Source organism: Phaseolus vulgaris, chromosome 8, assembly GCF_051622355.1.
Source record: "Phaseolus vulgaris cultivar YP4 chromosome 8, ASM5162235v1, whole genome shotgun sequence".
Lineage (NCBI taxonomy): Eukaryota > Viridiplantae > Streptophyta > Magnoliopsida > Fabales > Fabaceae > Phaseolus > Phaseolus vulgaris.
The window spans coordinates 58,273,866-58,289,257 of NC_143505.1; the positions used below are offsets into that span (position 1 = coordinate 58,273,866).

The 15,392-nt window shown below is 30.2% G+C and overlaps 2 protein-coding genes across 2 annotated transcripts; one reads left to right on the forward strand and one right to left on the reverse strand.

The window, feature by feature from the left end:
- The first annotated feature begins 1,744 nt into the window (after positions 1-1,744).
- LOC137825410 (protein RGF1 INDUCIBLE TRANSCRIPTION FACTOR 1) lies at positions 1,745-8,199 on the forward strand. Its single transcript, XM_068631080.2, has 4 exons — positions 1,745-1,807; positions 7,142-7,411; positions 7,690-7,836; positions 7,949-8,199. Exons 1-4 carry the CDS (start codon positions 1,745-1,747, stop codon positions 8,111-8,113), a joined length of 645 nt encoding a protein of 214 aa, XP_068487181.1. The 3' UTR covers positions 8,114-8,199.
- Positions 8,200-9,600: 1,401 nt separating this feature from the next.
- On the reverse strand, positions 9,601-12,625 carry MMD1 (RING/FYVE/PHD zinc finger superfamily protein). Its single transcript, XM_068631430.2, has 3 exons — positions 12,249-12,625; positions 11,379-11,622; positions 9,601-11,270 (listed from the first exon to the last, which is right to left on the reverse strand). The coding sequence occupies exons 1-3, from the start codon at positions 12,541-12,543 to the stop codon at positions 9,701-9,703; spliced, it is 2,109 nt and encodes a 702-aa protein (XP_068487531.1). The 5' UTR covers positions 12,544-12,625; the 3' UTR covers positions 9,601-9,700.
- Positions 12,626-15,392: the final 2,767 nt, after the last annotated feature.

Genomic DNA, 15,392 nt, shown 5'->3' on the forward strand with positions numbered 1-15,392 from the left:
CTCATACTAGCCCTATCTAGTGTCTCTTTTTTACTCTTTATGTCACTCTTTTCGAAACTCTACCATCATTATTTCTTGTAGTAAGTATAAACATTCAAATTAGAAATCTCATTGAACTGAAATACTAATAATAATACTATTTTAAATTTTATAAATTTTATACACATTTTAAAATATTTATGAAATGATTTATTTTAATTTTATCAATTTTAATATATAAAACATAAAAATACTCTAACTCACTCTAATCTAAAATAATTTTATTTATCACGTACATACTATATAGGAATTCAAGGTATTTAAAGTTGGCTCCCAATATTATATGTGTTAGAAGTAAAATACTCTAAAATATTAATAAGGCTTCTAAAAAGTTTGATATCATTGCTCCTCTTAAATTTAAATGTATTTTTTAGTCCTCTACCAGTATAATCACATTTTTAAATATTTTTTAATAGTAATGATGATTTATCAGATATTTTAAAGATTCTTTAGTTTTTTTATTTAGATGATACATCTTATACTTTAGGAATGTTATTTTTTTTTATGAATGTTTGTAATTTATTAATTAGATCAAATTAACATCATTTACGTTAATTTTGTTATTGATGATCACGATATTCTCACAGCAAGATCTTTGACTTAGAGTTATATTAAAAATAAAATCAGCTCTCATTATCTTAATTTGAACATGTGCTCGCTAAGAATCCCAATTCTAGTAACTTAACATATACTACAAAGTCATGATAAAAAATCTAACTATATCACTTAGACTACGAGCTAATAAAGACTAATCCTGAAACTAAAAACACTACATGCAAAATCTACCAAAGATAATCTAACAATTTTAGAACTAACTCAAAGGAAGAAGGAACAAAAATGAACTTACTTGATCTAAAACTCTGATAATATAGTCTGTAGTATTCACGGTCAAAAATTCAATGATGTACTCCAATCATTATTCTGATGACATGTTCAGAAAGTTAGAAAAAAAGTAAAGGAAAGAAAAAAAAAAGTTTAGAGACTTTTAAAATGAAACTTAAACAACTATTTTTTTTTTATATTTATATATTTTTTATATTCTAATAATAAAATATTCAGATATCATTTAAAATATATCATTTTTACTACAAAACTATTTTTTAGTCCTTACATTCATCTTAAACTTAAAAACTAATCAGCATAATTAAAATATAAGTAACTAAAATTACATAATTATATATAACTTAAAGTAACTTATTAAACTAATAATTTTTTAACAAAGCATTATTCCCGTTATAAGATAAGGCTGAACTTTGAATTTGTTGAAAAAATGATCAAAAGTCCTAAATATTTATTTTTAAAATAATGTAACCATTAACCATTTATCTTAGTATAATAAATTCTGAATATCAATAATAAATATTTTCATTATTAAAATGGCCTCTTCTGAGTTTAAAAAAAATAATTAATGTTTTTCTAAAGGCAGAATAGTGATTGGGGTATAATAGGGCCACAAATTAATGTGAAACGGCTAGAGACCATGTTTGGGTCTCATCGATTTTTGAACAATTTGAGCAGAAACGCTTCCGTTTCATGCCGAATCCGCGTTCTCTTAGTTTGTCTTATTCATTTACTCAGTGTTCTTCAACACTACAAATTCCTACGTAATCCTTTCTCTCTTTACTCTTTCTCTCTCAATTGAGTGATTATGCAATTCCTCCTTAAACATCTTTTCATTCTCAAATATTAATCCAATTTCATAACCATGCTATTCTGCAAGAAAAGAAAGAACCTCATGAATGCTTCTTCCTCCAGAAAATTTGACAAGGTATGTGCCCACAAAACTTTTTCTCTATATTTTCTACATCTTCAATTAAATTAATTTTAGTGCTTTAATCTCTTTGTTCTACTAATTTTTTATATTTTATTTATATATATATATCCCCTTTCACACACAAAAATTGTGTGGGAAAAAAATGTTCTTTTGATAAGGGCATGCTCTTTTACCAGATTTATTTTCCATTCCTTTGATTGAGAATTTATAGAACACAATTTGAAAAACTACAAAAAGAGGAGAATGATATACCTCTCCTTTTGTCTATTATTAAATGCAATTGGATTATTATTTAGCTGCAGAAGAATCATGAAAATGACAGAAGAATTAACATTTGATTTCTTGGATTTATTTTCACACAAAAATCAACATCAAAGTAGAAAAAAGTATGTGTTTTTTAAAACTTTGATCACATCTTGTTTCATTGAAATGATCACACTCTTCAAGCATAAAAAGGAAGAAATATTCGATTAAGCTTTTATTTTATTAAGATTAGATTGCTCTGTTGAAAATTAAACTTGAATAAGATTTTAAAAAAAACTAATTGGTTAATACTTTAATATATATATATATATATATATATATATATATATATATATATTAAAAACATTACTGTGTATGTTTATTAAATATATTACTTTTAAAATAATTTCTATGTTAAAAATGAATTATTTAGTAAAAGGTAATCATTAACACAAACACAAATATTGAAATAGTGATTACTTTTATTGTTATTTAAAAAGCCAACTTACAAGACATACTTAAAAATATAATTCTTCTTACAAAGTATTAGTTGTTGTATTTATTAACATTAATAATATTATTAATTTTTTCTTTTATTAATATATCATATCAACCTATACACAGATTAAATATATTTAATAAACACAAAGTAATTTTTTCAAAATTTAATGTCTTAACATATATAAATATACAAAGAGAGATTAATTTCTATAAACATTGAATTTTTATACAGTCAATAAATTAAAAATTATAGTAAATATGACTTTTAAAAAATCTATTGTAAAAGACAGAAAATTAATTATCGTAAAAATTTATTGTAGATGATATTGTAAAAATTTCTTTGTAAGGTAAATCCTTTGTTTTATTTAATGCAATTATTAAATGTATTATTTAGATAAATGAATTTCTAAATATATAGACTTTCAATAAACACAAAGTAATTTTTACAAAATTTAGTGTCTTAACATATTTAAATATATAATGAGAGTTTAATTTCTATAAACATTCCCTGTGAATTGTTATACAGTCAATAAATTAAACATGATAATAAATATGACTTTTAAGAAAATTACAGTAAAAGACAAAGAAAATTAATTATCATTTATCGTAGATGATATTATAAAATTTAAAATTTATTTGTAATGTTAATCCATACACTATTTTTATATTTTTTTTAAAAAAAACTTTTATGTTAGGCATCACTATGCTACTTGATATCTCTAATACCTCAAGTAACAACAATCATTTGTCATCACATGAAAAAAATTATTATTAAAAAAAATAAAAAAATAAAAAAATGGAGGGACTAGACCAAAATCCATATGTTAATAAATATACACTACTTTATATTTATGCAATTAATAAATATGCTATTTAGATAAACTAATTTCTAAATATATAGACTTTTTATATGATATCAACTAATGTATTTACTTTATAAAATATTTAATTTAATTTAGTTTATTAATATAATATAGCTATTAAATTCAATAAATATAATGTGATTTTCAATAAAAAATATAAATTTAATATGAATATGTGTCTGTATTAAAATATATTATTAAACAAAAATAATTATTATAAAAGTATACTTATATATAATACATTGAAATTTTATAGATCTCTATATTAAATTTTATATTAATTAAATTTCACAACTTATTAAATATTTTATTAATTAATTATAATATATTAATTATATTTAACATATTTTTATTCAGCATATGATTTGTCAAATTGATTTATGTATATTAAATATATGATGAATCAAACCGTGCATTGTTCATATTTATAACATTCAACTATATACTTCAATCGAATTATAAAAAATAATTAATTTAGTGGATGTTATAAACTTTTAGTTTTTAAAAAATATCCCTATCATCAATACTCTTCTATATTTATTATTATTGTTATTATTATTATTATGGATTAAGAATTATAAAAAAAAATCACTTCTACTTTTAGTATTAGAAGAGATTAAAAAGTATATTTCCTTTTTAACATAAATAGGTTTATATTTAGCAAAATTTAAAAGGTTTATATTTAGCAAAACTTACAAGAAAGTAAGGCTGACAAAGTAGATTAAAATTGATAGGTTTAATGTGATAAAATTTGGTGGTTGGATTAGTATTTTCAATTTGTTAGGCCACTCAGACTCAACTATCTACATTATCTAGCAAACAAGTCATTTATATATAATCATCCATATATTAAATAGTCATTTATGAGTAAACAAGTCATTTATATATAATCATCCATATATTAAATAGTCATTCATGAGTGTTCATCTATTTAAGAATGATGATAAGTTAAATTAAGTTTCATTAGTTTTCATCGCTTCAATTAATGTCTACCAAAACTTAGAAGTAAATCCATGATTTATTTAAATATTATACTTACAGATATTCCATGTAATCTAATTATCTTTCTGATGTACAATAATGCTTATCTATGAACATAAATACTTAAGTTTACTGATAAAAAAAGTGAGCATTCTTTGTTAATCTATCAACAATGATCCATGTGACATCATGTTCATGCACCACCCATGTAAATGGGTAATAAAGTTCATGGAAATAATATTTCATTTCCACATAGGTATATCTAATTTTTGTAACATGTTGTTTGGTCTCTAACATTCAACCTTTGACTTCTTACAAGTCAAACACAATTATATATCTAGCTACATTTGCCTTCGTAACAAAATTTTGTTTTTCTTGAAGTTTTGATACATTTTAGTCATACTAGGATGAAAACTTAACATACTTTTATAACCCTCATCACCAATCATCCTCTTTAACTCATCATCAGCAACTAAGAAACCCTTAGTTTCATCGGTACTTAACAATTCTCTAATACTTTTTTTTTTTAAATTATGCCAAGAAAATCATTAGTCATAACTTGGATGGTGTGACTAATATAATCATATCTTATTATTACATCTCAACTAATACCCCTGGAAGCTTCCAACAACTTTAACTCTTTGATCATCATCATGTCAGATACATGCACTGTGTTATTGTGTTATGACTCAGTGCATCAACATCATATTATCTTTCTTGGATGGTAATTAAACTAAAAGTTATAGTCTTTCAAGATCTCCACCCATCTTCTCTTTCTCATGTTCAACTCTTTTTTATCAAACAATTTTTTCATGCTTTTATGATTATTGAATACATCAAACCTAACATCATACAAATATTTCCTCTAGGATTTTAGAGCAAACACCATTGTTGCTAACTTGAGATCATGGATAGGATAATTCTTCTCATGCACCTTTACTTGTTGACAAACATAGGAAACAACTTTCTTTTTCCAGTATCAACACACAACCCAAATTCATATATGATGCATCACAATAAACCTCAAAAGGTTTACTTAGGTAAGGAATAATTAACACTGGAAAACTCATATATGAACCTTCTAGTGACTAACTAACTCCACAAAACTCCTAATCTCTAAAATTTTCTTGGAACATTCCTACTATAAAAAAACTAAAATTTTAAAAGGATTAACAAAAATCCCCCCAGTTGAGAGAACATGTCCCAAAAAGTACACTTCTCTAAAGTTCACACTCAGACAATTTGACGTACAATATTGTCCTCAAGTGTTTTTCACATTTCTCATGTATAAGAGAATAGATCATTATGTCATCAATAAACACCACTACAAATGGATCTATATATGATATGAAAATCTTATTCATGTAATATATGGATATAGTTGGAGTATTAATCACCCCGAAAGGCATAATTACATACAATGATTATACCTCAAATCAATCTTGAAGAATACCACTCTCCATGTAATGAATCCAACAAATCATCAATCTTGGGCAATAAATATTTAATCTCGACTTATTCAATTATCTACAATCAATACACAATCTTGATTATCCATTTTTTTTCTTTAAAAACAACAATGGAACACCCAATTGAGAAACACTTAGTCTAAAGAATTATTTCTACAACAAATCTTTAACATGTTTCTTCAATTTTGCCAACTATATATATTGGAGTCATCATGTATGAAGTCATGACATTGGCCAAATACTCGAAACTAGATCAACAAGATATATATATATCTCTATCAAAGGTGATAACTCAAGAATCTCATTTGGAAACACATCTATAAATTCATGCATAACATGAATATTCTCATTAAACTATCATCATTTACCACCATTTGAGCTAACATCATAAAGTACTTTGCACCATCTATACATCTTAGAAAAAATGGTGAGTTGAAACTATACTCTCCATTTAAAGACTAGGAGATATCAATTGATTTTTATCAAAATCTATAAAAAATGTAATTGACAAATAATTAATACATCTCTAAGATCATATCCATACCCTTCAAAGGCATACAAATAAGATTTATCTTGAAGTTGCATCTCTCAACAAACAACTCACATTTAGCTGATGCAATCATCTCTCAACAAACAACTCATATTTAAAACATATTGATTCACATTTAGAACATATTGATTAAATGGAGCCTGATCTTAACTTATAGATTTCTTTACACTCATTTACTCATTTCTTTTTGGATTTACATGGAACATTTGTTGCACATGCTTAGCTTTTGTATATATTTAGAGTTTGAAAGTTTTTAAGTTTTTCATCATGTTATTCTGTTGTTGCACCAACAATTTTCTTTCTTAACTATTCTCTTTAGCATACTTAATTCTTTATTTGTAGTTCATATCTGGTTCTACTTAGAAAACTATACCATAAACTTTGGCTTGCATTTAATATATGACTCGAAATATTAACATTAGTATACTTTTTTTGTTGGCCAGTAATTTTTTTATCACCATAATATTGATGTAAAGTATTTATTAATTTTATCAATAATAATTATCGAAAAGCTGAATTGGTGAATATTTTGATAGTAATGTATTATATTTGTTGTCATGGCCATGAAAGGAAATTCAAAAACTACAAAGAGAAGTTGAACTCATTTATATGCATTAAAACATAATGAACATTAACAAAAGGATGAAAAGATAAATAACGATGAAATGAACATTAGTTTCCTTTTGTAGTAGAAACTTATTTGACATGATTTACTTTGTAGGATGAAGTAGTGGGAGAACGCATAATCAATAAACCAAGGTGGCTTGAGTCTTTTCTGAGGAAAACTTTCTTTGGCAACTGCACAACTCATCCATTCCGTAGGAATGAGTTAAATAAGTATTGTATAAACTGCAATTTGTCAGTTTGCCAATATTGTGTAGCTTCAGGTCCTCATCGTCATCACAAAATACTCAAAATCTATAGACATGTTTACAAGGATGTTGTCTCTCTTGCAACTATGGAAAAGTATATTGACAGCTCACAAATTCAGGTATGATATGATATGTTCTTATTCATGCTAAATTTAAACACATGCTAAAATATGTGTTTAAATCACATTGAATAATTTGTACAATTTATTGCATTCTTCACGATTACCTAGCCTATCATCAACTAACTTCTAAATGACATTATATTTCTCCTTTTTCTCTATCTCAACAATTTACTACAATTTCGCATGCCTATAAAATTTAAATAGTGGATTCATAAATTGTATATCCTTAAAAGAATTCTAACCTACAAGTGGATTTGGTTCCTTTCTGGTTGTAGCCTTACAAATGCAACAAGCGACTGGTTATTTCACTGAATCCTCTACCTCATTCTGGTTCAACAGCAAATAATGAGGCATCATGCAATACTTGCAAAAGGAAATTGACTGAACCTGATTTATTTCGTTATTGCTCCATTTCTTGCAAGGTGATCATGATAATTTGGCAATCACAACCATTAATTGTTCTTCATAGTGACATATTGATTAAAGTGAACTTTATAATTTTAGTTTTTTACTGGTTTACATTTAAACTTGCAGGTTAGAGCTGTTTTAAGTAACCCAGATGAATCAAGTCCTCCTTTCATTTCCATCCAGACTCCTCGTCTTCCCCCTTCACAGGAAAAGCCAGAGGAAACTTTTGAACCTCAAAATCCACAAAAGAGGAGAAGAAAGGGAATACCCCATAGAGCTCCCTTCTTCTGAGAGTCTCAAGTATGTCACATGTCCTTAATCTGGATATGAAACATTATAATAAATAACATCTTGGAGTTTATTGACCAAGACATTGAACTTATTAGTCATATATTGTGTTTCGATTCTTAACTATTATGGATATTGGTATTTTGTGGATTGAACTTAATATTATCATATAATATTATCATGTTTTATTGTTGATCTTTATTTTCTTACGAGAAAAGAGGATTTTGTGATTGAAATTATAGAAAGAAATCTTTTAGCATTTAAGACACGAACATTGCGCATATAACAAGAAAGTAGTTCTATTTGATAAGATGGTTAAATTACTCTTTCATTTTAAAGAAATATAATATGAATTGTTTAGATGATGAAGAGTACCACAATTTGAAAAAATTAGTTCATGTAGAGAATATAAGAAGCATTTGGTCGCAAAAATATAAGAGGACGATTAGGTATATTTTTGTTGTGTAGTGAGAATTGTGTTAAAGCAAAGAAGACTCGAGAAAGGTTGATTTTTTTCTCTAAAATTATGTGTATTTGAAAATTTTCTTTTACTTTAAAATGATTTTTTGGATGATAAAAAACTTTTGTTGAATCAAAATAATTTTAGTGATCATAATTTTATGAAGGTGATCAAAATTCTTTCAATAGCCAATACATATGAAATCTATTTATTAGCTATACGAAGTCTATATGGGCATAAACATGTTTTCCTTTCTAGACTATAGTTCTTCCTACAATTATGTCTTTTTGTGTGTGTAAGATTTCTTTATAAAAAAAAAATCCTCTTGATACACCTTGTGTAATTTGAAGATAAGTCATCATAACAATCATTATTACGCATCTCAAGGTGAAAACACGAGAATTTTTTCTTGTTTTATAATTTAAAGGCTTAAGGCTTATAATGAGTGGCCACGTGTTATTGACTATACAATAAGTTCAATAGCATGCCAAATTTCACTACAAAAAAGGTTGAAATAAACTTTAACCGCTAAACTAGAGTACCACTCCTTCCACTTACTGTTTTTCCTTATTGAAAGTATCAAATCGCAAAGGGAAAAAACAAAAAGTTATTTCAAGAGACATTAAAACTAACAACACATTAGTTATTGTCATTTAGTTATAGTTTCTCTTTCATATCTTCAGTATATACATAATCTTCTAAGTTTGGTTGTAATATACAATATTTTTTTTCAATAATACTTTTTGGCCTTTTTTCTCTTGTTCTTTCTTACAAAAACACCTCATTAACAAAAAGACGTGTGAAAAAAAAGTAAGACGAAGATATTTGAACAAATGAAATGAGAAGAGAGATAAGTATTTTCAAATTCTAAGCCACCAATGATTCAACAATAGTTTTCCTTATTATTTCTTCCACTTTCGCTTTGTTTTTCTTTCACTTGAAAGTATAAAATCACCAAGGAATAAAAAAACAAAGGGAACTATTCTTTGAGATCACCTAGATTAAACGAATGTCTCACATGGGACGTTAACATAGCTCATTAACGAAAAGAGGTGAGAAAAAAAAAATAAGGCCAAAATATAAGAAGTAATTCTAAGCAAGAGATGTTACAACAGTATTTAATGAGGCATTTAGCATCCATACTCATATTCTAGCAAAAGAGAAGGGTCTGCTGAAATGAGAAAAGAATCGGGAGAATCCGCACAAAAGGATGATTCGGTCCTGGAGGGTACTAGTGAATCACAGCAACCAGTGCAGACAAAAAGTGGTGGCACTGTCTCAGAATCATCTATTCCACAGCAGCGAGTATGCTGCCACACTTCACAAATGTCACAAGCCACCATTCTCTCCCCATCATCATCTTGAGCTCCACACTCACATCTCACCTTCCAGTTGTCAGATCCACCCTGATACTTCAAATTGGTGCACAAATCAATGGCAATTCCCCTCACACAAAGTTCTACACCAGACTGGATTAGTCCAAACAGCACTTCCTCATCACTCACTCCCATAAGTTGTTTAATGTCAGTCACTATAAGCCTTTCTGCAATGCAGTAAGTGTCCCTAAGAGCAGCCTCAGAAGCCCTCTTCAAGTCTCCAACCGTTGCATGCAGTGGAACCACCACAACCTCACCACATGGTAGACCTTTCAACTCATATTTTTTGTCTACAAAATTTGGTTGCAAGCGGCAAATGAATGTCAATAACTGCTCCTCTACTTCATCCCTCTCTGCCCACTCCTTTACAAAGTATCTGCTGTCTAGAATTGTCTGAATGGCCAAGTCCACTGTTTCTGAATCAGGATAGCCCAATAGCACATTCTTGTACAAAAACAGTACATCGCAGTAAACATCGTTACCAGGCACCCAAGATGACTCAACTACTTGTTGATCTACATAAGCCATCCCCTCAGACTCCTGTTCAGGGGCTTTGTACCCCTTGCCAAGATCGTGAATAGTGTACTCTAGAATTCGAGATGATGGATTCACCATGCGACGAACAACATAGTTTCCAACAATGACATTGTTGAGTGATTTAAGTACATAATCAAGTAAACCTGTGTCACCAATGTGAAGCCTAGCAGCATCTCTCACATCTTGCCTTGCCATCCCACCTGTGCCTGGTTTCACAGCCTTGTTCTCTTTCAGTGCGTCCACAATCACTTGAGCGGCAAACTCTAGCCTCCTTGTCGGCCACCTACTATCCATGCTAGTCACTGCATTGCTGAACTTCTTATACCTTACAGATTTCTCCTTTATAGAATTTGATCTGGTTGGAAGTGTGTGTTTGGTTGAATTTCTTGAGATTAATGCTGAACAGGTAGAATCAGCAGCAACAGCAGCGGCAGAAAAGGTGACTGTTATCTTAGGTGCAGGAGCACGAGAAGACTTTACAGTGAGCATAAACCTTAGAAGATCCCTGAGTGATATAATATGAGTCTCACTCATATCTCTATAGCACCGAATCATCTGTTTGATTTCTTTGTTGAACTTTGTCTTATTCAAATCTTTTGCAATCATGTCTAGCTCCAAAGAGCCAAGCGTTGTCATTGCTTCATTGTAGTCTGGTTCCGTCACTCCAAAGCTTCCACGGCAAAATCTATAACCCCACCTGCCAAACCAGGAGTGTCCATAGGCGACTCCATGAAGTAAGCGAAGGTCCATAGACCTCTTACACGAAACATCTTCAACTGCAACTTTCCTGCCATACAAAAGCAAGTATCATAATAAAAATCGACCCTTGAATGCTCAGTAAATTAATTTAACACAACGAGAATGAAGATGAACGTTGAGTTGGGATTTTATTTACCTTACTCGGAGGTTGGTGCATACTCTATCCCATAGATCCATAATCTCTCTGCCACTAAGAACCTTGGAGCCTCCTTCAATGCCATTTACACAGAGCAAATGGCCATAACCATTGCAATGAATCACCCCATGCAACAGATGCCTCTGATTTTCTATAGATTCTTCATCTAAGGGCTTATGCCACCCACTGTCCATCGGGATTATAAAATGATACCTTCTCTTTGATACAAAATGGCCACTCCAACCTATCAATTATTAACCAAACAGGGTATTAGTATCAGCATCAGTAGCAGCCAATTTCAGTTCTAAAACCCAATCAGAAATCGTCAAACCTCCAACCAACAGTATTCATAATAAATGAATTATCATTTACGGAAAACTAGTCGTGAAAAAATGTTTCTCATTTCTAATGACAAAAATGTCATTTTTTTTCACTTTTCTCTGTTTTCAAAAGTCTGTGTACCAACCAATAATCAGAAATCAATGAAAAGGTTTTTTTTTCCTTCACAAAATATTAAAATTAAAAAGTAAAATTTAGTAATTCAAAATGCAAATTAAAATTAAAGTGAACATTTTCTGAAACCAACTAAATCACTAAACTATCCCTCTCAATGGTCATGAGCTAAGTCTACCCTACGATGGAAAATTCCAAAATTGGAAACAACCGTCACGATCACCAATATCAAAACCGAAATAGATAACTCAATCACGACAAGAACAAATCACAAAACAGTAAAAAATGGAACCCTTTTCAGGAACAGAACGCAATCATAGCATTTCAGAAAAGAGCTCAAAAACCCAAACTTGAGCCAGCCCCATTTCAAGAAACAGAAAGCAGAGGAAACCCAAGAAATTGAAATCGGAAACGAACCTACGCAGCGGCAATGATCGCAGAAGGGATGAGAAGAGTGGCAGACGTGCTCTTCGACGGTGTAAAGCGGAGCCATTACGTTGGACTTATCATGGATGAGAAGGGTACACCAAAGGGGGTTCCCGGAGACGCTATAATCTTCGGGTTCTCCAGCTTCTTGAAGGAAAACCCGAACGTTATCGCGGAAAGTACCCAAAGGTACAATTGGAATACCAGGGTCACCGAACGAGTTAAACCTGAAAAATTTTGGCCACCGTTTTCGCTTCTTGCAGGCTTCGATGAGAGCGAAAGACATTGTAGATTATGATGAATATGAGAAAGTGGTTTCGGCTTCGATCACGAACACTCTCGCATCGTGATTTCGTGCGAGGAACAGAGCTCAGTGAAAACCAGAGAAGAGAGCTTTAACTCAACAACTGATTCCGTTATAAAGGGTTGGCGCCTTTACAAAGTTTAATTGCTTCTCAGGGGCATATTTGTCATTTCAAGTGGAAACTATAAGTGTGGTGGAGGAACTGTGGGAAGCGTTGATGATGTGTCATCGACGGTCAGAATCTGGGCAACCAGTCAAAGTCAACTCCATGGTCCAAATTTATCTAATAACAAAAAAGATTTGATCATGTTTTTATTTTTAAATTTAAAAAAAAATCATTTTAATCTCTACATGAGGGTTTGTCTCATTGTTTTGCTTCTACGCGGCACGTCGAAAACGGGAGGGGTGACCTACACTTCTCGGCCAGCTCCCATAATTTAGTCACGTTTTTTTAAATTGAAAAAAAAAAAAACTTTAGCAATATTATTGAAAACATTTTTATCCTAAGCCACGTATCGTCCTATAAGTAAGAATTTAACAATTACTATTAAGTTTCATGATAGAGAAGATATGAGGAAGGAAAATAATGCTTTGTAGAAAAGAGACTGATAATTTTTATTTTAATTTATTGTATTAGTGTTTGCAAAAGTCATATTCTGCATTCATACAAAGAAAATAAATACATAGAAAGAAAAAGAGAAAATGGGCCTGTACAAATAACAAAAAAGGCTGGCCCAAAAGGCTCATGATCATAACACTTAAAAGACTGTTTCTTCCTGCACCTCCATATCTTCTTCTGGCACCTCCATACACAACATGAAAATATATTTTTATCCTTCTTGTGTCACCCCCATAGAGTAGTTTTCAGATTATGTAATCTGAAAACTCATTTGAAAAAAGACTTTCAGATTATGCAATCCAGAAAACAATCATGCATCTGAAAAAAAGCTTCCAGATTATGTAATCCGGAAGCTAATTACAAATTTGAAAAATGGCTTCCGAATTACGTAATCTAGAATATTATCGAGGGGCATTTTTGGAAATTCAAAAATTTATGGAGGTAAAAGAAGAAGGTATGGAGGTGCAGGAAGAAACAGTCCACTTAAAACCCTCCTTAAATTGGAGCAATAATACAAAGGATTTTAAGTTTGGGTATAAGTTTGCTGAAAGCTTCACATTCCGGGCTTTGGATGAAAACATCGGTGTTTCTCCCAACACCCCGACAAATGGCTTCCTGCACCCCCATCATTTTCGAAAAAGTCCATTTTACCCCTTTAAAAATGACTTCCAGATTACTCTTTCCAGAATATTTCCAAAACATACTTTCTGGAACACATTTTATGAATTCCGAATTTAAAAAAATTTGTTTCGAAAAGAATATTCTGAAATGATTAGAATTCCTATTCCAAAAACACACACCCCTATTTCGGAAACACCTTTTATTTACAAAAGTCCTATTTCGGAATCATCCAATTCTAGTATTTCAAAGAATGTAGTGGTGTATGAAGAAAAATGTAGGATGTAGGAAGAAATACCCTGAAAACATTCGCCGGTTGTTCAAGAGTATAGGAAGGTGATGAAAGAGACACTATTAAAATCTTTCTCAAACAACATGACAGTCAATGTCGATATGTTTGATGTGTTCATGAAATTATTCAAAGTTATATGTCTAGTTGATTGACTGTCACATTATAACATGATTGTCACATTATAGATTGACAATGTTGGAGGTGATCATGTGAAGATCAGAAAATAAGTATGTGATTCAATGTATCTCGAAAGATGTTGAAGCCAAAGCATGATACTTAGCTTCTGAGAAAGACCTAACAAGTGTGAATTGTTTCTTGGTTTTCCATGAAATCAATGATTCTTCCAAACATAAGAAAAACCAGTTGTGGATTGTCAAGTCATGGAGGATGAAGCCCAATCAGAATCACTAAAGACTTTTAAATGCATACTAAAAGTTTTAAGAAGGAATATATGGTGATGAAAAGTAGTGGGTTTCTGAACAAACTGCTTTAGAAATTGGACTGCAAAAACATATATCAGGTTGAGTATTCAACAAATACAAAAGACTTCTTATGATTCTCCGATAGGTTGATGCCTCATGAATTATGCTATCTTGATCAAACATTTTATCACTTCTCTTATGCATGGAAGTGACAACAGGTTTGGCTCCAAGCACTCCTATGTCTTCTAAGATGTCAAGAGCGTATTTATCTTGTCTCTGGTTTGGAGGAATTGCAATGGGACCTACTGTGATGAATTATGAATTTAGTGTTCTATATTTGAGTTATTATTGTTATTATTATTATTATTTTGTCACGTCTTTAATAAATAAATTATGTTTTCAAAGTTTATTCAATTGATATTTTGGGCTAAATGTAATACTATTTTAAGGTAGTTTCTTTCTGTATCCCCACGTTTTTCTTCTTGGTCATTTAGAGTGTTCTTGACAAAGATAAGTATATTTTTTTTTGTTTTTGGATTTAGACATCCATTTTTTGTATGGATTTTTGTTTCCATAAGTGCTTCTCACATTCCAGATTATAGAATCCGGTAGAATTTCGGATCACAAAATATGATAAAATTCCAAATTTATGCTTCTGGTAAAATCTTGGATTTCTACATCCGGGAGTGTTCCGGATTTCTGCATCTAGAAAACAACAATTTATGATATTTTAACTTCTGAAACACCCCCTCATCCAGAAAACACAATTTAATTAATTTTGGATTCATGAATCCAAAATACATTACTGGATCCCGATATCCGGTAACCCCGAAATCTCTACAACCACTATGTTCCTAAAAGAAACTTAACTCTTACCTCT